Here is a 27,008-nt window from a genome sequence, read left to right as displayed (position 1 = left end):
TCCCAAACCCGTGACCTCTACCACCTAGAAGGACAATAGCAGCAGGCACATGGGAAGAACACCAACTGCACATTCCCCCTCCAAGTCACACACCATCCTGACTTGGAAATATATCACCGTTCCTTCATCGACGCTGGGTCAAAATCCTGGAGCTCCCTTCCTAACAGCACTGTGGGAGAACCGTCACCACCCGGACTGCAGCGGTTCAAGAAGGTGGCTCACCACCACTTTCTCAAGGGCAATTAGGGATGGGCAATAAATGCCGGCCTCGCCAGCGACGCCCATATCCCATGAACGAATAAAAAAAAAGTTGCCTCCAATTCCCAATTTAATCTGTTATGATTAGTTTCATTCAAATATGTTGCCGATTGCACAAGTTAAACATCCCAAAACAAAATAACAAAATTAATGAATAAGAAAAAGTTCAGTAATAAAATGTATTCTCTTAATCTAATTGATGGAATGTGATATTAGACGTTAAGTTTTGAGCATCCACTTCATTTAGAGCCCCTGAAAATAGAGGGAATTCTTCGTCATTCATTCAGCCTCCATTTACAAATGAAAATGCTGTCATTTATACTGCTGGGAAAATATGGTGTGAGGAAAAGGAAGCATCAGGACTTTCTAAATGGTAAAAAGTTAAAAACAGTGGATGTCCAAAGGGACTTAGGGGTTCAGGTACATCGATCATTGAAGTGTCATGAACAAGTGCAGAAAATAATCAAGAAGGCTAATGGAATGCTGGCCTTTATATCTAGAGGACTAAAGTACAAGGGGGCCGAGGTTATGCTGCAGCTATACAAAACCCTGGTTAGACCGCACCTGGAGTACTGTGAGCAGTTCTGGGCATCGCACCTTCGGAAGGACATATTGGCCTTGGAGGGAGTGCAGCGTAGGTTTACTAGAATGATACCCGGACTTAAAGGGTTAAGTTACGAGGAGAGATTACACAAATTGGGATTGTATTCTCTCGAGTTTAGAAGGTTAAGGGGTGATCTGATCGAAGTTTATAAGATATTAAGGGGAACAGATAGGGTGGATAGAGAGAAACTATTTCCGCTGGTTGGGGATTTTAGGAGTAGGGGGCACAGTCTAAAAATTAGAGCCAGACCTTTCAGGAGCGAGATTGGAAAACATTTCTACACACAAAGGGTTGTAGAAGTTTGGAACTCTCTTCCGCAAACGGCAATTGATACTAGCTCAATTGCTAAATTTAAATGTGAGATAGATAGCTTTTTGGCAACTAAAGGTATTAAGGGATATGGGCCAAAGGCAGGCATATGGAGTTAGATCACAGATCAGCCATGATCTTATCAAATGGCGGAGCAGGCATGAGGGGCTGAATGGCCTACTCCTGTTCCCATGTTCCTATGACCATGTCCCTTAATTAGTTTGGGACCATATAGACATGATGACAGTTAAGTGGCATTTCTACCCCCATGTATACATACGGACCTCATTCTGAGAGTGTACTTCAGTTCCTTTTATCCTGTCAATGGCAGCAGTTTCACTGTTGACAGCACAGCAGGAAAGTTTCTTAAATGACTCGTTTACGCAGTTCTTGCACATTTAAATTATCTTTCTTTAAATCTCTTTGGTAGAAGACCCCTTACCCTCAGTGATTACAACTTATCTCTGCCACCACAGTTGACTTCTTTGCCTGTCTCACCTGACTCAACCTCACCCTCTACGTCAACTTACCCAACACCTACACAGCTGTAACAAAGAGTATTTTTGTGTCTGGTTTATTGGTTCTGCCTCTGTATGGAGTTTCTTAGCTTAAAAACCGTTTCAAGTACAGCATCAAAATTACTTATGCAACACTATGCTGCAAATTTGACTTTTGACTTTGTATGAAGTATATTAGAATAAAGCCAGTCAGGTAAAACAGCACTCTGTGGGCAAGACAATCTTGTAATTTTATGAAAGACTGTAACTGATAGGGATCAGACAGCTACTCCCTTCCGAAGCACATTGGTCTTTCGTTTTCTTGAATGGCTTTCTTTGTAGGTCTTTCAGAGGAACTTGACTGACTGACTGTTTTTTCTGTTTAACCCTTCATGAATTGTTTCAAAGCTGCTATGGTACTAGAATTGACCAGCTTGCTGGTGTACATGACTTTGTGTAAACCTGTTTATTAATTTAGCCTATTATGTATATGTCTGGAGTGACTGTTATTAATTGTCCTTTGCAGTGAACTGGACTGCATAGTGTAAATCATAGAATGGTTACAGCACAGAAGGAGGCCATTTGGCCCATCGAACCCATGCCAGCTCTTTGTAAGAGCAATCCAGTTCATCCCATTCCCCCGTTCTTTCCCCATAGCTCTGCAAATTTTTTCCCTTCAAATATTTATGCAATTCCTTTTTGAAAGCCACGATTGAATCTGCTTCCACCATCCTTTCAGGCAGCACATTCCAGATCGTAACTACTCGCTTTGTTTAAAACAAAAAGTATGTCCTCGTGTTGCCTTTGGTTCTTTTGCCAATCACCTTAAATCTGTGTCCTCTGGTTCTCAACCCTTCCACCAATGGGAGCAGTTTCTCTTTATTTACTTTATCTAAACCCTTCATGATTTCGAACACTTCTATCAAATCTCCTCTCAACCTTCTCTGCTCTAAGGGGAACAACCCCAGCTTCTCCAGTCTATCCACGTAACTGAAGTCCCTCATCCCTGGAACCATTCTAGTAAATCTTTTCTGCACCCTCTCTAAGGCCTTCACATCCTTCCTAAAATACAGTGCCCAGAATTGGACAGAATACTCCAGGTGTGGCCAAACCAGTGTTTTATAAAGGTTCAACCCACATGTAAATTTGAAGGCATCAAACTGATTTATTTAATGCCCAGATTACTTTGCATACAGGCTCTCACTTCAGTTCGTAAAAGACACTGGTCTACCTGTGGGAGCTTGCTTTTGTGTTGGGTATGAGGAAAAAAGTATTTGGAGAAGCCAGAATCATAACAGCAGCCACCTCTTCAACCTTTAATATCACAAGTTGCCATGAGACTTCCAAGTCCTTATCACTGACAGAGCTCCTTCTGATCGTTTCTTCACCTGTTTTCCCCCGTGTATTCCCCTATTGCTCCCAAACTTCGCCACTATCATTTCCACCCCTCACATGTCATTTCACTCTCCTCTTCCAACTCTAGGTCACCACTCGGAATGACACTCTTGTCTCTGTCAATCTCCTCCAAAATTGTCTACAGTCTACAGGCAGATTGTAGACTGCCTGTCTCCATCAGATTCCAGGCAGTCTACAATCCCCAGATCTACCTCTGGTGTCATATCTTCAGGCTGAAAGCTTGAGTGCATATGGCAAGCACCTGACTTGGCTATTCATCGCCAATTATGGCTCGACCATTTTAAGCTATACAGTTGCTCCCTTTCTGTGGTCAAGTCTTCATACTGTTCTGAAATCATACTGGAGAACAATAACCATTTTAAACTCTCTTCTTTAATACTGTCTACTTTGATCACTTCCCACTGCCCCTTCTAACCTTTGACACCAACTGTAAGGAGCTAATGGATTTCTTCATGTCAGAAATTGAAGGCATCTGCTCTGCTGCCTTGTTAGCCCCCAGCCCACCTATTCCATAGTTTTTCCTCCATTTTTTCCACCCCGTAATTTAAACTTACCTCATCCGTAAATGAGAGATTTTCATTTTCTGCATAGACTGGGAGAAGCAGAACAGCTTAAGTAGTAAAGGCAATGAATTTCAAGAATGTATTCTTCTCCTTGACTTGTCTGCAGCCTTTGACATGGTTAACCACACCATCCTCCTAAACACCTCTCTGTTGTCCAGCTGGGTGGGATTGCCCTCACCTGGTTTCATTCCTATCTATCCAGTCGTAGCTTGAGAATCACCTGCAACGGCTTCTCTTCCCGCTTCTGCATGGTTACCTCTGGAGTCCCCCAAAGATCTATCCCCGACCCCCTCCTATTTCTCACCTATATGCTGCCCCTCTGAGACATCTTCCGAAAACACATGTTGGGTTCCACATGCAAGCTGATGACACCCAGCTCTACCTCACCACCACTTCTCTCGACCCCTCCACTGCTTCTGATTTGTCATGTTGCTTGTCCAACATCCAGTGTCGGAAGAGCAGAAACTTCCTCCAATTAAATATTGGGAAGGCAAAAGCCAGTGTCTTCGGTCCCTGCCACACATTCTGTTCCCTGGCCACTGTCTGGTTGAACCAGACTGTTTGCAACCTTGGCATCCTATTTGACCCTGAGCTGAGTTTCCAACCCCATATCCTCTCCATTACCAAGACTGCCTACTTCCATCTCCATAACATCGTCCGTCTATGCCCCTGCCTCAGCTTCTCTGCTGCTGAAACCCTTATCCCCATGCCTTTGTTACCTCTAGACTCGACTATTCCAATGCTCTCCTGGCTAGCCTCCTTTCTTGCACCCTTAATAAACTTGAGCCCATCCAAAACTCTGCTGCACATTTCCTAACTCACACCAAGTCCCACCCCTGTGCTCGCTAACCTGCATTGGCTCCTGGTCTGGCAACGCCGCCATTTTAAAATTCTCATCCTGTTTTCAAAGCCCTCCATGGCCTTGCCCCTCCCTATCTCTGTAACCTCCTCCAGCCCTACAACCCTCCGAGATCTCTGCACTCCTCCAATTCTGGCCTCTTATGCATCCCCGATTTTCATCGCTCCACCATTGGTGGCTGTGCCTTTAACTGTCTAGACCCTAAACTCTGGAATTCCCACCATAAACCCATCTCCTTTTTAAGATGCTCCTTAAAACTTACCTCTTTGACCAAGCTTTTGGTCACCTGTCCTAATGTCTCCTTTTGTGGCTTGGTGTCATATTTTGTTTGTTAATGCTCCTGTGAACAGCCTTGGGATGTTATACTACGTTAAAGGTGCTATGTAATGCAAGTTTTTGTTGTATTTTGTTGTAGTAGTAGTAGTAGTAGTAGTAGTTTCCTAGACCAATATTTTTTGGAACCAACAAGGGAACAGGCATACTGGATTTAATGATGATTAACCAGAATTAGTTAACAATCTGACGGTAAGGGAGCATCTTGCAAATAGTGACCATAATATGGTTGAATTTGATATTAGATTTGAGAGCGAGAAGAGAGAGTCACAAACCAAGGTTTTAAATTTAAATAAGCTAAACTTTGAAGGTATGAGAAATAAACTGGGCTGAACTGTTAATGTATAAACTTGCATACAAACAGTGGGAAGTATTCAAGAAGAATTTGATACAATACAAAACCAGTATGTACCCCTAAAAGGCAAAGGCTCCACTTATGTAATTCGGCAAGCATTGTTCAGCAAATGAGGTAAGATACAGTATCAAGCTAACAGAGAAGGCTTGCACAAATGTAAGGAAAAGTAAAAATCCAGTGGACTGGGAGAGCTAAAAAGAGCAACAAAATGATATAGAGTAATAAGTGGTACAAAAAGGGAATATATTTTAAAAAAACCTTGTATGGGGTATCAAAGCTGACAGCAAACATTTTTATAAATATATTGAGGAAGAGCGTAGTGAAGGGGAATATGTGCCAATTAAAGAAGGATGCAGGTGAGACTATAATGGACAATAATGAAATGGCAGGCTTGTTAAATGAGTACTTTGTATTTGTTTTTACAGTGGAGGGAGATGACAAAATACCAGCGGTACAAGTGAACCTAAAAATAAATCAAGGGGAGAAACTTAGTGGATTTAATACAAGTTTAAAAAATGGTAATGGAGAAAATAATGGGAATTAAGATAAACAAATCTCCAGGACCTGATGGTTTCCACCCCAGTATATTTAAAAACAAAGGTGAGAAAATTGCAGATGCATTAGTCATAATTTTCCAAAGATCTCTAGATTCAGGAATTGTGCCTTTTGGAGTAGAAAATTGCAAATGTCACTCCATTCATGCTCAGCTGGTAGCCAGGTCTCTGCAATAGCTGCTACGTCATATCCTTTGATTTACTTCAGTGGTTTTGGTGCTCATACAAGAATAGAAGAATAGGGGCTGCAGTAACCTGAGACATCAGCTGCTGACACACAGACAAGAGCAACTTTTTGAACTGAAGTAACCTGAGTTCAGTCGCTGGCCTGAGCTGGCTGGAACCGGTTTGAATTAGCTAAGTTTTGTGAAAGACAAAGGAGATGTGATAAGGCAGAAGTTCTTATTTAGAAAAGGAGTAATGAGGTAATGCTACCTAAGTCCTTGGGACAGAGCCAATGAGGAGAAGACACAGACTAAGCGAGCAAGCCTAAACCAAAGGGAGAAAGACAGCATAGCTTGAAGAGATAAGATTCGGAATAAGAATGAAGAATCTGGGGCGTGGAACCAGAGCGAAGACTCCGGAGACCAACCATCGCGGAAGTGGAAGAACCTCCGTCAGGGACGTAGAGATGACGACGAGAGAGAAAGAGAGAACGGAACGCCAGCTCTCCTTTTCGGGTATTATCCTTTATATTCTGTGACCACTCAGGGAGTGTCAGAGAAACCTAGTGGGTGTGCGTTTAGATCCTAGTTTGGGTATAAAACTATAACCTGATGCAAACTGCATGTCTATGTCTAACCAGACGTATAAGCTATATGTATATGATCTAACGGCGTGAATAAAGCGAATTGAGAGTTAAGAGAGAATTGACTCTTCTCTTTGTACTAAGCCAATAACTGTAACCGGTCACCTCGGTCAACAATCTCATGATCAACCCTGAAATATAGTTGACAAGTTTTGCCTTCATCACAGTGAATGTGGTAAAGGTGTTCAGTTGGATTGAATTGTCTGTTATTAATGTGGAGATTCAGACATGAAACCCTATTTGCCAAATCATTTTCCCTGGACGTGGTAAATGATTTTTAATCTGTCGTGCCATCCTATCTGGTCAGTAATGGTATTGTATTGGTCCCCTCTCCCCAGGAAATTCCTAAAGGGTATCATTGCTTTTTCTTGTCAGTGTCTTCCCTGGCTATAATAAATTAACTGTTCCCCTTGGGAGGGGAAGAGAGGAAATGTTTGTGAGTTGTATTTTAATGTGGACTGGTGTAGATTGTGAAATTGGGTACACCAGAGCGACAGTATTTTATCCTCCAGTCATTTTCCAGAGATACTGACATTCCTCTGAATGTTCCCATGTGCAGCGGCAGCTCAAGTCCATTATACATTTTGTGTGTTTATAATACCAGCTCAGGTATGATCGTCAAACTATAGTGCAATTTGGGATTTCATAGTAAGCCTTCTCAGAATTGAGATTTGATGCAAGTCTGCAGGGGGTGACATCTCTGCACCCACTCGAAGGCCTTGACATCCTTCCTAATGCGTGGTGCCCAGAATTGGACACTATACTCCAGCTGGGGCCTAACCAGCTGAGGTAGAGGTTTAGCATAACTTCCTTGCTCATGTACTCTTATGCCTCTATTTATAAAGCCAAGGATTCCGCACGCCTTTTTAAGTTAAATTTTAAATCCAAACAACTAAGATTGAAAACAATCTGTTAATGAAGTTTATTTATTCTTTCCCTCAAGGTACCTTACACCAGATGTTTCAAAATTTTGTACACTCCTGCCCCCATTCCATACCTTAAATGTTACAATGTCTGATTAAACAACTGACTTCTTAGCCTGCAATGGCTTAATATTTTCACTAGACACTAATCCCTGTTTTATAAAGCAAGGTTTTACCAATTCAACATAAATTTTTCCTTTTCTAAATAGTGAGGTGGAAATTATGTATCCAGTCTTAAATGTGCATAGCCATCACTAAAGGCATTTAACAGTTCAAAAATACATGACCAAAAAAAAATGATACATACTTGTGATGTACTCATTCATTCCTCGCTCGCTCTTTTCTCTGCTGCCGTGCAGGACTTTCTGGGTTTTGCTTTATGTATTCAACTTCCGCCTCCCCAAGGGTAACAATGATAAACTGTAAATTTTATAATTGTTAATAAGCTTAATGAACTGAGTAGAAAATAACATAGTAATGACTGCTGCGCTAAACTATGATGTACATAAAATTCTTATGTGGCGCTCCGTTTTTTTTCTTTAACTCACTGTCAGGAAACTGTGAACCAGAGAGGCTGAGAACATTCCAGAAAATGACTGGAACTAAACGAATGTAAATAATTGCCTTTTAAACTCCAAAGGAGCTGGCAATCAAATATATATTCGACCAACCTCAAGTTTGACACCAGGTTTAGACAAGTTACAGATTGCAACTGTTGAATAAAACCGAGCAAGAACATTTTCTCTTGTGTTAATGAAAAAAACAATACTAGTTTACGCCATTTCAAAGGATTGTGTGTAAGTGTCTTTCCAGCATCTTACACACAATCCTTTGAAATGGCGTAAACTAGTATTGTTTTTTTCATCAGGTACATGGGTTATAACAGGCAGCTATTCTGTATCAAACTTCAGGGCACTTCCCTGTCTAGGTTGCCAGGTTTGCTAAAGATGCTGTGCAAACCACTCCTGCATGATTCTCTTCCCAACTGAGGTAGAAGAGTAGCAGTGTTTCTTCAAAGCCACTGTTGAACAATCTCCAAATGTTGAAATGTAATACAGTATATGCTTTTATAATTCTGTCATGGTACTGAGAGGTTAAAAAAGTGAGAATGTTGTTAATTGGGTGAAACCAAACATCAGCAACTAATTATACTTCTGAAAGATTAGATTCAGAATCCCTGAAAAGATTCTGCACTTTTCTTTGACCAAAAAGAAATGGATTGGTTTGCACTGGATCTTAGCAACAAAAGTGAGAGGAAGAATAATGGTGACCAAATAGTGTCAAAGCCAAGCAAATGTTAATTGCTTATTGACAAGAAGCTTCCTTTTGTGGAAAGGTGCGTGTAGCTCCATGCAAAGCTGTTGATCTCCGGAGGATCTAGAAGCGAGACTTGTGATCAAAAAGTCAGAGGGAGCCTTTTCAGTGACTCAGAGATGAACTCTCAACCTTTCGGATGGTTAAAGGTTCAGACTCAAGTCTTTGAACCTTGGTTAGGAAATGGAAAATTGGCCAAGATCATTACTCTTAATTGCTGTAAAATGACCCTGCTTGTAAAAATATACGGTTAACGCCCAGGCTTTTGTGAGAGGCTGAGCTTTAATCTAAAAGCTTTAATGAAGGTTTTAAAAACACTGAAGACAATTCAATGGGTAAATTTAATTATTTTATTGTGAGATGTGCAATGTTTTGAACTTTTTAAAATTTTGTTTAAAACCTTTTTTAACATTAGAAATTTTTGGTAAAGCATTCAGAGTGATTTGATCAGTTTGTCAACTTTCTGATGGTGAAAGTTGACATATGAAAATTAAATGGAAAATGTTGATGTAAGCATTTACAATGGGAAAAGTTGAGAAAATTGTCACAGTGAAAACAGGAAGTAAGGTTTGTAGAAAGGAAATGTATGCAGATATAAGATGATTTTCATCAGATATAAATTATACATCACAACTGGGAATTGATATTACATACAACTGGCATGACTGTTCATAAGAGTTGGTGGTTCTCCCAGCTCCTTCTGATAAACAGTTGAATTGACCATCTCTTGCTGTAAACCTAAACCACCTACTTCAGGGATCCTGTGCACCCAAAACTGTATCAGTTAATGCCAGAACTACTGAGTACTGAAAGGTTGCTTTGTTGTATATGTTTAATTCATTTCATATAAAAATATATTTTTTTGAAGATTGTAAAGCAGAGTTTAAGGTCTAATGCCGTAGTAAACAATGGGATGGTGGCTTGCAATTTTCGTTAACGTGGAATTGCGGGAAGATGGGGACGAATTCGGGAGGCAGCAACATGTTCAAGGACTTTGGAGAGGAAAAGGAACATCTGGGGGATTGCAAATTCTGTTAATTTGAAGTAGTTAAATTTGAATTGCTGGATAATTTAAAAATATTTAAGCACTAAAGAAGTCTTTTGTGCTGTGTTATTTCAATTACTTAATTCGAATTACTGGATAATTTGATTTTTTTCGTGCAAAAAATTACTTTGAATTAACAGGAGTAGACTGTAGTTGGTAGCTACCTTCAGCTAACTGAGTGATAGCTCTGGGAAAAATTAACAACTGCAAACCCAAGCTTTTGAGTAAGGCTGCGGGCCTCCGAATATAAACATTAATTGAAATGCTTTAAGATATGAAAGACAATCTTGGAGGTTGGTTTAATCATGTAGTGAAATATGCAGTTTTTTCATGTTTTGATTATATTGAAAACCTTATTTTAAGATGGTAATCAACTGGCTGAGAAAAAAATGGCAGACAGAACTATATTGAAAAAGTATTTTAAGTCATTTAATTGGTTTGCTGTCTACTTGCTAAAAGTTTCCATATGAGTGAATCATTATTCAATCAAGAGGAAGAAATTTGAATTGAGGTGGGACAAATTTGAATGATCTAATCTTTTTATACATATAATGCAGAAATTTGCATAATACTGGTGTGACTCCAGAGCATGAGGCCTGAAATGTGATAGATATGAAGTGCAGACTCAACATACCATTTTGAATATATCAGCATATCTCCTGTGGCCCTGATCTCAATAAGTCAGATGTACAGAGTCATACAACACCAGGTTATAGTCCAACAGCTTTATTTTAAATCACAAGCTTTCGGAGCTTAGCTCCTTCGTCAAGTGAGTGAAGAAGGGTTTCCATAAAAGCATCGCATATATAGTCAGAGAACAATGTCTGGTGATTACAGATAATCTTTCCAACTGCCCGTTATCACCCCTCGGCAGAGAGATAATTACAGCAATCAAAGGAGTGGATGGTGTTCAGACAGGTTTAGTCTGGGACACCTTACATTCAAGAATACTGAATACACACGGGGTCAGATAACAAAGACAGAGAGAGAGAGAGCGAGAGAGAGAATGACCCGTTGTATTAAAAACAGATAACTTTTTTTCGCTGGTGGGGTTACATGTAGCGTGACATGAACCCAAGATCCCGGTTGAGGCCGTCCTCATGGGTGCGGAACTTGGCTATCAATTTCTGCTCGACGATTTTGCGTTGTCGTGTGTCTCAAAGGCCGCCTTGGAGAACGCTTACCCGAAGATCGGAGGCTGAATGTCCTTGACTGTTGAAGTGTTCCCCTACTGGGAGGGAACCCTCCTGTCTGGCGATTGTTGCGCGGTGTCCGTTCATCCGTTGTCGCAGTGTCTGCATGGTCTCGCCAATGTACCGTGCTCCGGGGCATTCTTTCCTTCAACGTATGAGGTAGACAATGTTGGCCAAGTCACAGGAGTATGAGCCATGTACCAGGTGGGTGGTGTCCTCTCGTGTGATGGTGGTATCTGTGTCGATGATCTGGCATGTCTTGCAGAGGTTGCCGTGGCAGGGTTGTGTGGTGTCGTGGACGCTGTTCTCCTGAAAGCTGGGTAATTTGCTGCGAATGATGGTCTGTTTGAAAGCGAGTAGTGGAGGCGTGGGGATGGCCTTAGCGAGGTGTTCGTCGTCATCGATGACATGTTGAAGGCTGCGAAGAACATGGCGCAGCTTCTCTGCTCTGGGGAAGTACTGGACGACGAAGGGTACTCTATTGGTTGTGTCCCATGTTTGTCTTCTGAGGAGGTCTATGCGATTTTTCACTGTGGCCCGTCGGAACTGTCGATCGACCAGTCGAGCATCATATCCCGTTCTTACGAGGGCGTCTTTCAGCGCCTGTAGGTGTCCATCGCGTTCCTCCTCGTCTGAGCAGATCCTGTGTATTCGCAGGGCCTGTCCATAGGGGATGGCCTCTTTGACATGGTTAGGGTGGAAGCTGGAAAAGTGGAGCATTGTGAGGTTGTCCGTGGGCTTGCGGCAGAGTGAGGTGCCCGTCTTTGATGGAGATTCGTGTGTCCAAGAATGAAGCCGATTCTGAGGAGTAGTCCATGGTGAGTTTGATGGTGGGATGGAACTTGTTGATGTTATCGTGTAGTCTCTTCAGTGATTCTTCGCCGTGGGTCCATAGGACGAAAATGTCGTCGATGTATCTGGTGTGTAGCGTTGGTTGGAGGCCCTGTGCTGTGAAGAAGTCATGCTCGAACCTGTGCATGAAAATGTTGGCGTATTGGGGTGCGAATTTGGTCCCCATGGCTGTTCCGTGTGTTTGGGTAAAGAACTGGTTGTCGAAGGTGAAGACATTGTGATCCAGGATGAAGCGGATGAGTTGCAGGATGGCGTCTGGAGATTGGCTGTTGTTGGTGTTGAGTACTGAGGCTGTTGCAGCGATGCCGTCATCGTGGGGGATACTGGTGTAGAGTGCCGAGACGTCCATCTTGGTGAGAAGTGTTCCTGGTTCAACTGGTCCATGGGTGCTGAGTTTTTGTAGGAACTCTGTAGTATCGCGACAGAAGCTGGGGGTACCCTGTACGATGGGTTTCAGGATGCCCTCGACGTATCCAGAGGGGTTCTCACACAGGGTTCCGTTGCCTGATACGATAGGACGTCCGGGTGTGTTGGCTTTGTGTATCTTTGGGAGGCAGTAGAAGTCTCCCACGCGGGGAGTACGTGGGATGAGAGCTTCAAAGCATTCTACGCGCTCTCATCCCACGTACTCTCCACGTGGGAGACTTCTACTGCCTCCCAAAGATGCACAAAGCCAACACACCCGGACGTCCTATCCTATCAGGCAACGGAACCCTGTGTGAGAACCCCTCTGGATACGTCGAGGGCATCCTGAAACCCATCGTACAGGGTACCCCCAGCTTCTGTCGCGACACTACAGACTTCCTTCAAAAACTCAGCACCCACAGACCAGTTGAACCAGGAACACTTCTCACCACGATGGACGTCTCGGCACTCTACACCAGTATCCCCCACGATGACGGCATTGCTGCAACATCCTCAGTACTCAACACCAACAGCCAATCTCCAGACGCCATCCTACAACTCATCCGCTTCATCCTGGATCACAATGTCTTCACCTTCGACAGCCAGTTCTTTACCCAAAGACACGGAACAGCCATGTGGAGCAAATTCGCACCCCAATACGCCAACATTTTCATGCACAAGTTCGAGCAGGACTTCTTTACTGCACAGGACCTCCAACCAACGCTATACACCAGATACATCGACGACATTTTCTTCCTATGGACCCACGGCGAAGAATCACTGAAGAGACTACACGATAACATCAACAAGTTCCATCCCACCATCAAACTCACCATGGACTACTCCTCAGAATCGGTCTCATTCTTGGACACACGAATCTCCATCAAAGACGGGCACCTCAGCACCTCACTCTACCGCAAGCCCACGGACAACCTCACAATCCTCCACTTTTCCAGCTTCCACCCTAACCACGTCAAAGAGGTCATCTCCTATGGACAGGCCCTGCGAATACACAGGATCTGCTCAGACGAGGAGGAACGCGATGGACACCAACAGACGCTGAAAGACGCCCTCGAAAGAACGGGATATGATGCGCGACTCGTCGATCGACAGTTCCGACGGGCCACAGTGAAAAATCGCATAGACCTCCTCAGAAGACAAACACGGGACACAACCAACAGAGTACCCTTCGTCGTCCAGTACTTCCCCAGAGGGGAGAAACTGCGCCATGTTCTTTGCAGCCTTCAACATGTCATCGATGACGACGAACACCTCGCTAAGGCCATCCCCACGCCTCCACTACTCGCTTTCAAACAGACATCTAACCTCAAACAGACCATCATTCACAGCAAATTACCCAGCTTTCAGGAGAACAGCGTCCACGACACCACACAACCCTGCCACAGCAACCTCTGCAAGACATGCCAGATCATCGACACAGATACCACCATCACATGAGAGGAAACCACCCACCTGGTACATGGCTCATACTCCTGTGACTCGGCCATCGTTGTCTACCTCATACGTTGAAGGAAAGGATGCCCCGGAGCATGGTACATAGGCGAGACCATGCAGACGCTGCGACAACGGATGAACGGACACCGCACACAATCGCCAGACAGGAGGGTTCCCTCCCAGTAGGGGAACATTTCAGCAGTCAAGGACATTCAGCCTCCGATCTTTGGGTAAGCGTTCTCCAAGGCGGCCTTCGAGACACACGACAACGCAAAATTGTCGAGCAGAAATTGATAGCCAAGTTCCGCACCCATGAGGACGGCCTCAACCGGGATCTTGGGTTCATGTAACCCCACCAGCGAAAAAAAGTTATCTGTTTTTAATACAACAGGTCATCCTCTCTCTCTCTCTTTTTCTCTCTGTCTTTGTTATCTGACCCCGTGTGTATTCAGTATTCTTGAATGTAAGGTGTCCCAGACTAAACCTGTCTGAACACCATCCACTCCTTTGATTGCTGTAATTATCTCTCTGCCGAGGGGTGATAACGGGCAGTTGGAAAGATTATCTGTAATCACCAGACATTGTTCTCTGACTATATATGCGATGCTTTTATGGAAACCCTTCTTCACTCACCTGACGAAGGAGCTCAGCTCCGAAAGCTTGTGATTTAAAATAAAGCTGTTGGACTATAACCTGGTGTTGTCCGACTCTGTACATTTGTCCACCCCAGTCCATCACCGGCATCTCCACATCAATACGTCAGAAGATGTGCTCGTGTATAAGGGCGGGAGTATTGTACCATTAAACGCACAATGTATTACTCTTGTTCAACTGTCGGGTATCCCTTAAATGCCACAAAGTGTAATTGTTTTGCATTCTTGAAGTGAATGCTTGGGTTGATTTTACAGATCAGACTTGGGGATTCTTTCTCTGTTCAAGAAAAAGTCAAATTATCATTAAAAGTTCCTTGATGTCCTTTGCACCATTGTTGTGGCGGAAAGTTACGCCTTTCACCAGGAGATGGAGATGCATGCAAGTTTTGTTGGTAAGTTGATTTGCATATGAAGTGTTGTCATTTCTAGCCTAATTGCATCCTAAAAGTGCAGTGAGTAACTTAGGCCCCAGGAAACTTAAGTGCAGACTGCAGTCTTTGTTTTTAAAGAGTACTTAGGGACAGCAAGGGGAGGCTGCAGAGATTCTTTCCTCGACCCTTTTACATTTTATCCACTCGAGGCATTTTCCACCCTCATCCGAAGCGCCTCTCACCAGAAACTTGAGCCGAATAGGCTAGCTGTGCACAAGGGACACCATGACAGCATGGTCACCAAAGCATTGTGAATTTTTCACAGGAAGACCTGCAAACCTTCCTGGAAGAGGTGCAAGACAGGAGGGACAGACTCCTGAGTGTGCCAGGCAAAAAGCCATCCATGAGCGTCAGCCTTGCTGCCTGGAGAGAGGTGACCCTGGCATTCATTACCAACATTTTGTGCCATGTTGCCTTATTCTCCTCACATCCACGTGCTGCTCTTCCCCACTTTCTCCATAAGGATAGCTTTGGGATGTATGCCCATGGGAAATGACTTACCTTTTCCAGAGCCATCTGAGTATATTGCGGGGCAGGAGGGGGGGGTCAAAAAATGTGTGGATGGGATCAGACTGTAACACTGTGGAAGGAGGGGGCGGTGGTCAAGTGTGAATCTCAGTGAGCAAAATAGTGGAAAAAGTGAGTTTAAAGAAGTGGAGAGTAATCACATAATCTGATTGTGTGTAATATTTACAAATTAGCTCAAGTCCAGATGTTGTTTTGTGTCAGTAGAAACTTTTAATACTTATTGGTTATAGAGCAATGAAGAATGGATCCATTAACTATCTGAGATAAGCATACATTGTAATAAATCTGAAAACACTCTAATTTGTAATTTGCAAATAACATATCAGAGCAAACCTATTACTTATCAAGACTCAATTATGTGGACAAATGTAATACAAAAAATATAAAGTACAACATCTAGAAAGCCACACAACAGCTGAATGCGGCAATTTTTATAAGAATTCTTGGAAAGGGTAGGTCAGGTTTTAATTAACTCTGTGTAATTTGTCTGATTAGATACATTATTTCAAATGGATAAGGATGGTTCAGGTAGAAATCATGCCTATAAAATCAGTAGGCAGAGTTAGGTTAGATGCCAAGACATTTTTGCAGAGAGTCATTACCTTTTGGAATAAACTGTGGCGTGTGGTGAATACAGGTTGCTCCTGTCCTTTAAAAGGGTACCTACCAAGTTCCTGAACGAAGGAAATACTGCTAGTTATAGGGCGCAAGTTGCTACTAGAGATTGTGATGCGTCATGGGCAACCACAGTTTCTTGGAGCTTGCTTGATGGTTTAGGAAGTTAGAAAATAATTACTCAGAAATTTTCCTGACTTGGCTACTGCTATTTTTCCCTCAGTTTTTTTGTGTTTCCCAAGAAACAGTGTTGCTTGGAGATGTATGGATGTTGTGCAAGATTGTACCATCAGCTAAATGGGGCAGGTCTGCTGATCTTTTCTCGGATTTCTTTTCATACGATCATGTATGGTTAATGGAACAAAAGCTGCAAATTGAACTTTTAGGCTAAAAATGTTTATTTTAATCAGAGTCGAGTTGAAACGACTATCTGTATCATACTAGTTTACTGAGGTTAGATGCGTAATATATCTTAACGCTTATTGAACTGTAGTTTCCATGTAGAGGATTGACTGGTATGGTTGAGTTTTAATTCAGGATATAGAGGTCGCTACCCAGCCAATGTTAGAGTTGTGAACCCTCCCGAATTTCCTGTAGTCTCCCAGAATTAAAGAATAATCTCCTCGACCGACCTGCGAGCAACATTTTATTCACCCGCTTCGATCCAGCCAGACTCAACAAACCATAGGGCCACAACACCGCAGAAGGCAATACGGCACCCTATCTGGTAAAACTATGGAATGGATAGAGCGGTTTCTGATGCATGCGTGATTGTGATATTGTAGCCGTCATTATTGACCGACTGCTGCGAGCATTGACGTGACGGTTGACCAAAGGCAGGAGCATGGGGACGAGGCAGTTGGAGGCAGGAGGTTTTGTGATGAAACCTCCTGGAGTTCGGTTCAACCAGAATTGGCAACCCTAGCCCTATTCCGATTGGATAAAATTACTGAGTAAGAAACTGGGTAGAAAAATAATAAATCCATACAAGGTCACAGTCAAGGTGCTGTGCGCAAATCCAATGCACCTTTTAAAAGAATTATTCTGTTCAACAACAGATTTATCTGTGTGTCATTGTCCATCCACTGATTCCATATTCAAGATCTCTACACATTGGCTTGGATGACCAACAGGCTTATGTTATTAATGGATTATTAATGGATTCTGCTGTAACCACTATTACAGTATGTTTTACCTAAATTAGAGTAAATTTAACTTTGACTAAATATAACTGCAAGCTGACAAAATACTGCTAAATTGTGTTTCACAATACTTACATTGAGGATAGTTTCAATCTGGCTGGATTTTATGAAATGTGTTTTATATTATTCCAGTCCTCAATTAAAGATATAAACCTGGAATCTGAGTTCTCTGGCAAGGCAATGGTGGAACTCCTGGAGAATAGGCATAAACTGCACAGAATCCCCTTATTGCCAGAACTTTTTGATAATGAGAACGAAAACAACATATTTTCTCTGGGATAAATGTTGTCCTTCTATGCAAAACTACATACAATGCACTACTCTCTCTCTTGCCAAATTTCTATAATGGACAGAAGCTTAAGTTTTTTTTTTAAATCCTTGTTTTTGGCAAACTAAGTTCCTATTTTGAATAAAACTTCCATCCATCCATCTACAGCAATATATATCAGAACAAGAACAAAAAATTAATTTTACCACTTTTTTTCAACTATTTCCTTGCTATTTTCAGCACGTTAGTGGTGTATAGATGGCCCCTTATTTGAATATGCAAAGGGCCTAATGCTTGCTTCAGGTGTGGGTAAAGGACGCACTTTGTTTGTCCTTACCCAGTATGGTGGCCAGCACAATTCCAGCTGAAACTGTGCACGCGCTTCCTGCCCGCCTTAGTAGGCCGTGTTCCACCCGTAAAACGGGTGCTACGCAGCCCAATTTCTAGGCCACAATATCCTATTGAATAAACAGGAACGTTATACACCCAGTATAAAGTGATTATAACTAGTGGAAGTTTTTATTTGTGAGTTTTCTTCAATAGAAAATTTTAAATGAACTGTCCTTGGAAATTGCAGTTTCTGATAATGATGAGCCTTTCTATTTAAAGCTTTGTAAAGTGACATGGTTTTATAATTGTGCATTATGAAGGACAATACAGCAGATGGGCTTTGCATTTGGCATGCATTACAACAGTTTACAGTTTTCTTGGGCTGTCCTCAAGTAATATGTTCCCTATGTACAAACTGTTGAACACAAGTAACTTTTCTTAGTCGCACTGACGTTATAGTGGTATCTTGTCTGTAACAAAGAACGCTTTTTAAAAAAGTGTCTCAAGTTTTTCTTTTTTTTTGCAGTAAACATTGAGAGGATAGATGTAAAAGGATTACAGCGTAAGAAGAATGAGAAGACTGCTGAATATTCCTTCGAGGTAGAGATTTCAGTGATTTGGATTTGTAATTTGCAGCACATCATTTTTAATTCATCTTGCACATCATATTTAATATCTATGTTTACAGTGAAACTTCAATTAACTGGATAATGGAAATTGCTTTTCTACTTCCCAGCCACCCACCTCCATAACTCCTGCCAACAAGATCGGATGACACTGCAACAGCTTCTACTTGACTTGTTGACTCAAGGCTCCCTACATACCTGTCCACACGCCCAACCTTGGTCTTGCCATAGATCTGACAAAACCAGCCAAAAACACTCCCACTAACTAACTAAGGCTAATCCCACCCCCCTCTTTCCTCCCATCCCCAGCACCTCATCCCATTTTCCTGTCGGAAGTAAATTCCCATTCAAAATGGGCTCCTGGTGGAATCCCCACCACTAAGAGAGAGTCCACCATTGCAAGTTCGGGACGTTGGTGTTGCTGCAATACCAATGGAGGGGCAAAAGATCCCCAAAGGTGCAGAAACTTTGTAGACCTTAGCCAACAAATGTAAGTGTACGGGGGCCCATTTGGAGGCAGCGGATGGTGAACACAGCAGGGGCTGGGAGAGGAAAATGGAGTTCAGGCAGGGAGGTGGCATTAGGCCTTTCTGCCTGACTTTTGCCCCGTCTACTGTCACAATTCTGAGCAGGATTACAGAGGAAGATCTAACCCTCAGTCTTTTGAAGCTTATAACTCGTCATCCAGCTCTGCTTTCTGTTTTCTGTGCATCCTTTTGATTAGTTGGTCTCTATTAATGTACATGGGTGACCCTAGATACTGTTTCCAATGCCAGGGCTGCCTTGCTAATTTTCCAGGATAACTAGAAAATGGATTTCACTGCATAAGGCTGTAACAAACTTGTTAAAATTTGAGTACATTCGTAATAGAGCTGTGTCTTTTCACAAGTGAAACTCCACACACAATGGTACAAACCACTATGGATCCCTCCTGAGGTGGCTTAATGGTCTTCAACGGTCACTCTACAAGCTTATGTTGGTGAACCTCTGGATACTTAAGGGATCCTATGTTGGGCTTTTGTTTGAGTTTGATTTTCCAGCATATAAGTATTGGATCTTGAAAATGTCTGTGATCCAAAGATTTGTACCAGGGTTGTGAATCTTCTGATGGCTTAGAAGCTTTTGATAGTTGCCTTATTTTGGTGAGTGGTAGAAGACGCAATATGGAAGACTAATGTTGGCAAAATTGAAGTCTGAGTATTTGCTTCTTTCGCTGTTGTATTAGTCTACTAGAACAGATCATTTTTTGTGAATGTTTTAGACTCTACAATTTAGAGTCCTTCTTCACCCCTATTAACTAGGGTTTCAGTATTCTCTCCCACAGATCCAATTGGTGACTTAAAGTTTCAGTTTTTTTGTATTACAAAATGTACATTTTTTACTTTGATACTTTAGGTTCTGTGGTCAGATTCTTCAGTGACTTTCGTAACCAAGTCCTATCGGGAACTGAGAGAATTTCTTGCAAAGGTAAATGAGCAAAGAGAGTAAGGTGTTGTGGAACGCAATCTTTTGAAAGTTCAAAAGTAGAAAATTAATTGCTATTTATCCTTTTTATTTCAAGATTGTTGCTACCAATTTTTATTGTCACTGTTAAGTTTTTTAGACCGGTTAACAAAACCAATAATTCCCCCACAATGGAGGGTGGAAAGGGAGGAGAAAAAAAAAGTGCTGTCAGGAAAATTTCACATGGGATAAAATTCTGCCAGAGAATGTGGGTAAAACCAGAGTCAAGTTTTACCTTAGGTATAAATGTTTCCAAGTAAATGCAACTTCAGGATATAAGTGCATTTTAATTATTTCGTTACATTATATTGCAGTAACTTTCTTCTATGATGAAGGGAGATTGTGATTTCAACATGCTATAGATTTAAGACTACTGCTCTTTCACAACCTGGTATCTTTGCCAAAAATCCTGGGTTTGCCTTCCAATGTGACTCCAGTTTTTAAATAATGGTGATGTTTTATTCAGCATTTTGACTGCACTCAGAGTTCTTTATCTTCTAAACCAAACATATAATAGGAAGGAGATACATTATAGAAAAGCTACCATTATGGACTATGGCCCCAATTCACAACATTTACATAATCTGCACAAATGATTTCCTAAAAGTTTCTGCAGGAGAAAACTGCAGAAATTATTCATTTTGGTGGGATAGGTTTTGTGAATAGCAATTTTAGATAGTGTGCCAGAATAACCATTGGAGTACATATAAACATTGACAGACAGGAATATACTCTCTGGTCCATCCAGCCTGTCCCACACAATTGTGATACTTTGTGTATCACACTATATACACACCCCACCCCACACCATGCGATCTCCTGGGAGAGGCGATAGACCAGATTAAAAACCCAGGCCAAATTGGGGGGGAAAAGTCTGGGAAATTCCTCTCTGACCCCTTTGGCGATCGAAACTAGTCCAGGTGATCACCCTGGCCTGGATAATTCTATGCATTACATTACCTATCTTTTTGTAAGAGGTGATCTCTGCCCCAGCCAGAAACAGGTCCAGCTCTCACTTGAAGGAATTCGGCGAATCGGCATCCACCGCACGAGCCAGCAGCTTGTTCTAGAGGTCCACTATTCTCTGGGAAAAGAGGCAACTCCTGCCATCTAGCCTAGATCTGGCCTTGTACAACTTAAAATTGTGACCCCTGGACTTCCCTAACCTATTTAATTGGAACAAACTGTCAACTGGAACACAATCTATTCCTTTCATATCATATAAATCTCAACCAGATCACCCTTCTCTAAGTCTATGCTCCTCTAAAATGTAGAGCCCCAGCTTTTTTAGCCTATCTTGATAACTAAAATGCTTCAAACTGGGAATTAGTCTAGTGGCCCTAGACCTCTGCACCCTTTCCAAAGCCTCACTATCACTCGCCCTGTGAGGAGACCAAAATTGGACACAGTATTCCAAATGAGGCCTGACCAAGGTCTTGTACAAGGATCTCATTTCCGAAATAGTGCCATGGGATCTTTTATGTCCACCCGAGAAGGCAGACAGGGCCTCGGTTTAACATCTCATCCAAAAGTCTCCAAAACTCCCTCAGAACTGCATTGAAGTGTCAGCCTGGATTATGTGCTCAAGTCTCTGGAGTGGGACTTGAACCTGCAACCTTTTGACTCAGGCAAGAGTGCTAGTAGAAGTTTATGGAGGGAATTCTGGAGACCCTTGCCAAGGCAGCTAAAGGCTCTCTCGTCGGTGGTAGGGAATGCACAAAAGGCCAGAGTTGGAAGACTGAAGAGTTCCAGAGGGGAATTAATCTAAGGAGGTTGCAAAGGAGTTGTATAGAAGATTGAGGGGTTTAAAATATTGAAAGGATTTGATCGGGTAGATATAGAGAAACCAATGTGTTATACTATATACTATAATAAAACGTGGGGGAAACTCAGAACTGGTTCAAGCACGATGATAAAGTTTCAGCCTGAGTGAGTGGCGGGGAAAGGGTCTGCCCAGTGTTCAGTTGGGTTTTGATTCATCTATGACTTTATCAGCAGGAATTTCCTCGGGGAGTCTCCCGCTCCTCTGCTGTAACTTCGGTGGAAACCTTGTGTACAGATGAAGTTATGGTGACAGAGTGGGGGAAGCATAGAAGTTCACCCTCAATGTCAGTCAGGCAGTGTGACAGCTATGGTGGTGGCGTAGGTCTCATCATAAAAACATTATATAGATAGCTTTTTGGCAACCAGAGGTATTATGGGATATGGGCCAAAGGCAGGTAATGGGGCTCCATTTTAGCACCCGCTATCGGGTGCGTTCCTGGCGGAGGGGCTCCAAAAATCGTGGAATCCCGGAGCGGGTCGAGAGCCCAGCTCCAACCCGCCCACTTCCGGGTTCCCCACAGACGTGCGCACGCAGCCCCCGCATGTGGGACTCCCGCAGGCAATTAAAGCCGGCGGGGTGCCACTTGACAGTATTTATCTTGCTATTTCAGGTCGTTAACAGACCTGGTTAAGGGAATATTTCAGGAGGGGTGGGACTTTAGAAACAACTGGGACTGTTTCCCGTACTAGGGGAAACACTCCCAGTTCAAATGGACGTGTTGCAGCTGTCAGCCTGTGGCAGCTGCAAAGGTCCATTTGACAGTTGGGGGTGGGGGGGAGACCCTCACTCATTGCAGGAGGCCACTCTGTCACTTTGGACAAAGTTTGGCCTCCACCACCCTCCTCCTAACAATCAAATTCACAAACTTGCACACTTACCCTGGGGTCCAGACACATGTACCTACCTTGTGGACCCCCTCAGATGTCCATCTTCCGGATGGGGGCCTCCGTAGCTGCAGTCATGACCACCTCAGAGGGCGAACAGCATCACCAGCCTCGCCGGCCACGCTGTCCACCTCTGACATGTGGAGCTCCACAACACAGTGCTGTGACACATCCACCTGCACAGCAGGAGGGAAGGCAACTGCAGAGAGAAATGCTTTGCAGAGGGCACTAGCCTCGCCACAGGGTCCACAGACCGAGGCTCAGCTTCCTGGACCTCTCTGAGCAGCAGTGCACACTGAGGCTCAGAGTCACTCGACATGTAGTCGTGGACATCTGCAGCCTCCTTCATGCCGAGCTGCTCCCGGCTGGCCCGAGCACCATCTTCTTACCTGTCGCTGTCAAAGTCACCACTGCTCTCAACAACTTCTCCTCCGCATCCTTCCAGGGTGCCACCGGGGACATCGCCGACGTCTCTCAGTTGTCTGCACAAAAGAGCCCTGCAAATACACCTACACACCCACCCTGCAGTGACACAGTGGGTGGCATCAGGTGTGGGTCTTCATAGTGATCCTCAGGAAAGGGCATTATTGCACAAACCAGACAAGATTCGCGAAGACGTGGCAGTAGTGGTGACAATATAATATGAGATGTGAGTTGGTCAGAAATTAAATATAAGTAAAAACCACGACAAACCCTCAAACACCCTTGTGCATCCCCTTCATGCTCACGACACGTTTGCCTTACGCTTCCTACTGCACATATGTGATGCATGCCCTGTGGCTGCAACACAGGTAGTGGCAGGTTGAGTGAGGCTGACCGTGAAAGAGATGCATGAGAGGGTGAGTATGAGATAGAGCCATGAGATTATATGAGGATTGGGTTGAGTGGTAGTGGAGGGATGAGTACTGGCGAGGTGAGTAAGTGTAGGTAAGATGAGGATGAGGTTTGAGTGGGTGTGAGGGGTGATGTGACAGAGTAGTGTTGGCAGTGCAGAAGGAGATGTGGGGTGGGGGTGGTGATGTGGCAGACGGAGTGTCGGGGAATGAGTAAGTGTACCTCACTTTGGTTGACCTACTTAGGTCATTGCAGCGCCTCCTGCACTGTATGCAGGTGCGTGATATGTTGGTGGTGCAGGTGACCTCCTCTGCCACCTCGAGCCAGGCCTTGGTGGCAGAGGCAGGCCGCTTCCTTCCTCCCACCCGCCGGGGGGAAGATCTCTGTCCTCCCCCTCCTCCTCCTCACCCCATCCAATGATAGCTGGAGTGAGGCATCATTAACCTGGGAGCAGCCTTCCCCCTGGGCTGCTCCATGCTGTAATTTTTTCTATTTGTTGCAGCATTTGTCAGTGGAGGACTGCCCCTTTTAAATAGGGCTCCTCCAGCTGACACACCTCACTGCGCATGCGCAGTCTGCCCGACGCGCAGCTCAGCAGTGGGGAACCCGGAAGACCAGGTAAGTGGATCCAATTAGGCTGCGATCGCGCGTGGGGCAGACTGATTTCACCGGGCGCGTTACCCACGCGCCCAGTCGCCCCCCCCCCCCCCCCAGCCGCCGCGAACCCGCAGCCCTGGTAATATCGAGCCCATGGAGTTAGATCGCAGATCAGCCATGATCTTATCAAATGGCAGAGCAAGCACGAGGGGCTGAATGGCCTACTTCTGTTCCTATGTTCCTATTATCTGTCAACCTCCTGTGACAGAGATAGTCACAGGGTTGAGGAAAGTTGGTGGAAAGTGGACCTGGGTGTCATCAGCACACTCAGGGAAGCTGACCGACATGCCTGAAATCTTGGTGATTAAGTTGCCATGTGGCTTAGGAGGTTGATAGATAATGTTTTTAAATGAAAGGCAGGATGGATAGAAGAGGAGAATGTGCTAGTGGAGTAGGGAAAGAGGATGAGGTGGAATACACAGACCTATGCCACTGCCATAGCTGTTTGGGCAGCCCAAGTGTATTGAATTTGTAGCCAGGTAGGGAAGCTACACAAATCTTAGAAGGTGGCAGGACTTGATTTTTAAAAAAAGCATCCGGAATCCTTGATTTTATAAGTAGAGGTATAGAGTACAAAAGCAAGGTAGTTATACTAAGCCTTTTATAAATCACTGGTTAGGCCGCAGCTGGAGTATTGTGTCCAATTCAAGACATCACACTTTAGGAAGGATGTCAGAGGAGATTTACTCGAGTAAATGAAGAGAAGCTTTACATTGGCAGGAGGATCGATAACTGGAGGACACAGATTTAAGATAATTGGCAAAAGAACCAGGAGGAAAATGAGGAGAATTTTTTTAAGCAGTGAGTTGCTCGGACCCAGAATGCAATGCCTGAAAAGGTGTTGGAAGCAGATTCAATAATAACTTTCCAAGAGCCAGTGCAGGCACGATGGGCCGAATGGCTTCCTTCTATGCTGTTACGTTCTCGGAGTCATATTTCTCACAAGGCCAGAATGTTAATAGATTAATCCACAATGAGGTTATAGATGTTGAGGGTCTTGTGAAAGAACATTCTGGGGGTAATGCGGAGCAGGGTAGTAGTTGATGGATCCACTGATGGGATTGGAGGGGTCAATGGAGGAAAGGGAAGGAACTCTTTGGAGACTTGACAGTTGGGGGTGGGGGGCGGTGGTACGGTGGTGGAACCTCCCTAGTGCAATGTTACACTGATAGCTTCAGCAAGAACTACTAATCTACAGTAGTCAATAAGGGAGATACTAAAAAAAAATCTTTCAGATAGCTGTATAGAGGGAGAGAAAAAAGAATGTATTTTTGGTGGGGGAACAAATTAACATACTTGCATCTTCTGCCAATACTATAAATCCAGATGGGAGGTAGAGCAAAGAAAATCTGAATAGCTGAGAATAAGACTTATTGAAAAGAGAACAAATTAAGTTAATTGTAACTTAAGCAAGTTTTGTGAAGTGGTAGGTAAATAATACAAATATATTTAAGGCCTATGTGTTCTAGTATTAGTAAGGTATGTAATACTTTTTTACTGTGTATCAATTGTGATGTATTGCTTTTAATAAATTTGCTGCATTACAATGATAGGTGAACACTGCTATGCTTAGGCAGAAGCAAGAGTGCAATAACCATCACAAACTGCACTCAAGATCCTGACTACCAGTGAGCAATGCCATGGGACTTCAATTACATTCTGAATTATGCAATGTATATCAACACAAGCCAGAAATATCAACAAACCTGTGCAAGAACTTAAATTACATACAGTTTAAATTTTTTTTCTTACATTTGTGGAAAAAAATGGCCAAAAATACACTCTCGTTCTTGCAATAAACTAAGCAGACTGGACTAAAATAACAGTTTTAGTGGGAACAATTTTCCTGGGTTCTCCACCCAGGTTCTGACCAGGCAAAACATGTCTGAAGTGAGATGCACCAGTCCAATATGCCTGAAATTGATGTGCTACGTGATGTACTTGGCCTGGTTGGTCCCTTACTGGTGAAACTACAGAAAAATTAGGTAGTGAGGGAACCCCATCCCCACTTCATTTCTTTGGAAACACTGTGCTTGTACCTATTGCCCCTCTTGGGAAATCCTGTTGCCACAAAAAGGGAGTGGAGACCCAGCATCATGCTTCTCTACCTCTGTTTCCTGTTCCTGGGCTCATAATGACAGGAAAATCAGTCCCATTGTGTTTGGATACTAACATATGTTAAATTAAAAATCATCTTAATTTTGCAGCTTCCTCAAATCTTTCCAGATGAGAATTTGGAAAATGCCACTCCAGAAACCACCAACCATGACTGTTGTTATACGGAGGAGAGAAAACATGCAGATCTGGAACCATATCTCAGGTGAAAAGCTTAATTACGTGATCAGTTGAGCATTTAGATCAATGAAAAAGGCACGATAACTTTGCAAATGTCGAGTAGCCATGCAGAATCAACGTGGATCATTCAACTGATTTTCAACATTCATTTTAAAAGTAGGTAGCTGAGGTTTCACCGCAGCAAGTGAATAAACTTTCTCACTGCTAATGCTAGCCTTGGTGTTATGGAAGGGGGCCGAGATTCCCCTGGGGCAGACATAGCAGTGAGGGATGGGTCTGGTGGGACTTCAAGACAAGTCTTAGAATTTCTAGTCTTCCAAACTGTTATCTAGAATAGCTTGTGTAGAGGGCATGACCAAAAGAATCCCACAGAGTCTGACTGCAGCCTTTCCAGCCTCCTTTATCCTGTACAGAAAGGGCTGACATGAAAAAGAATGATATCCCAACTAAGGTAACCCTAAGAACAGCAATCTAAAAATGAGTTGGGGAATGTACGAGATGCTACTGTCAACCAAATCTCATCCTCAAAGCTAGTCACTCTGTCCAAGTATGTACAATTGTATGCTAATGAACAAAATATATAATGGCTCCACCAATATTTAAAGCTGTGAAAG

At 43.3% G+C, this 27,008-nt stretch overlaps 1 protein-coding gene across 2 annotated transcripts in view; it reads left to right on the top strand.

Moving 5' to 3' along the window:
• The window catches only part of zcchc14 (zinc finger, CCHC domain containing 14), a 128,973-nt gene that overhangs the window by 33,773 nt on the left and 68,192 nt on the right, over positions 1–27,008 (top strand). For both annotated transcript variants that reach the window (XM_067998000.1, XM_067997999.1), the window contains exons 3-5: positions 18,297–18,370; positions 19,792–19,863; positions 26,307–26,419. In XM_067998000.1, the coding sequence (XP_067854101.1) occupies positions 18,297–18,370; positions 19,792–19,863; positions 26,307–26,419 (259 nt within the window). The remainder of the gene's footprint in view (positions 1–18,296; positions 18,371–19,791; positions 19,864–26,306; positions 26,420–27,008) is intronic.

Source organism: Heptranchias perlo, chromosome 16, assembly GCF_035084215.1.
Source record: "Heptranchias perlo isolate sHepPer1 chromosome 16, sHepPer1.hap1, whole genome shotgun sequence".
Classification (NCBI taxonomy): domain Eukaryota; kingdom Metazoa; phylum Chordata; class Chondrichthyes; order Hexanchiformes; family Hexanchidae; genus Heptranchias; species Heptranchias perlo.
This window is presented reverse-complemented; position numbering and strand designations above follow the sequence as displayed.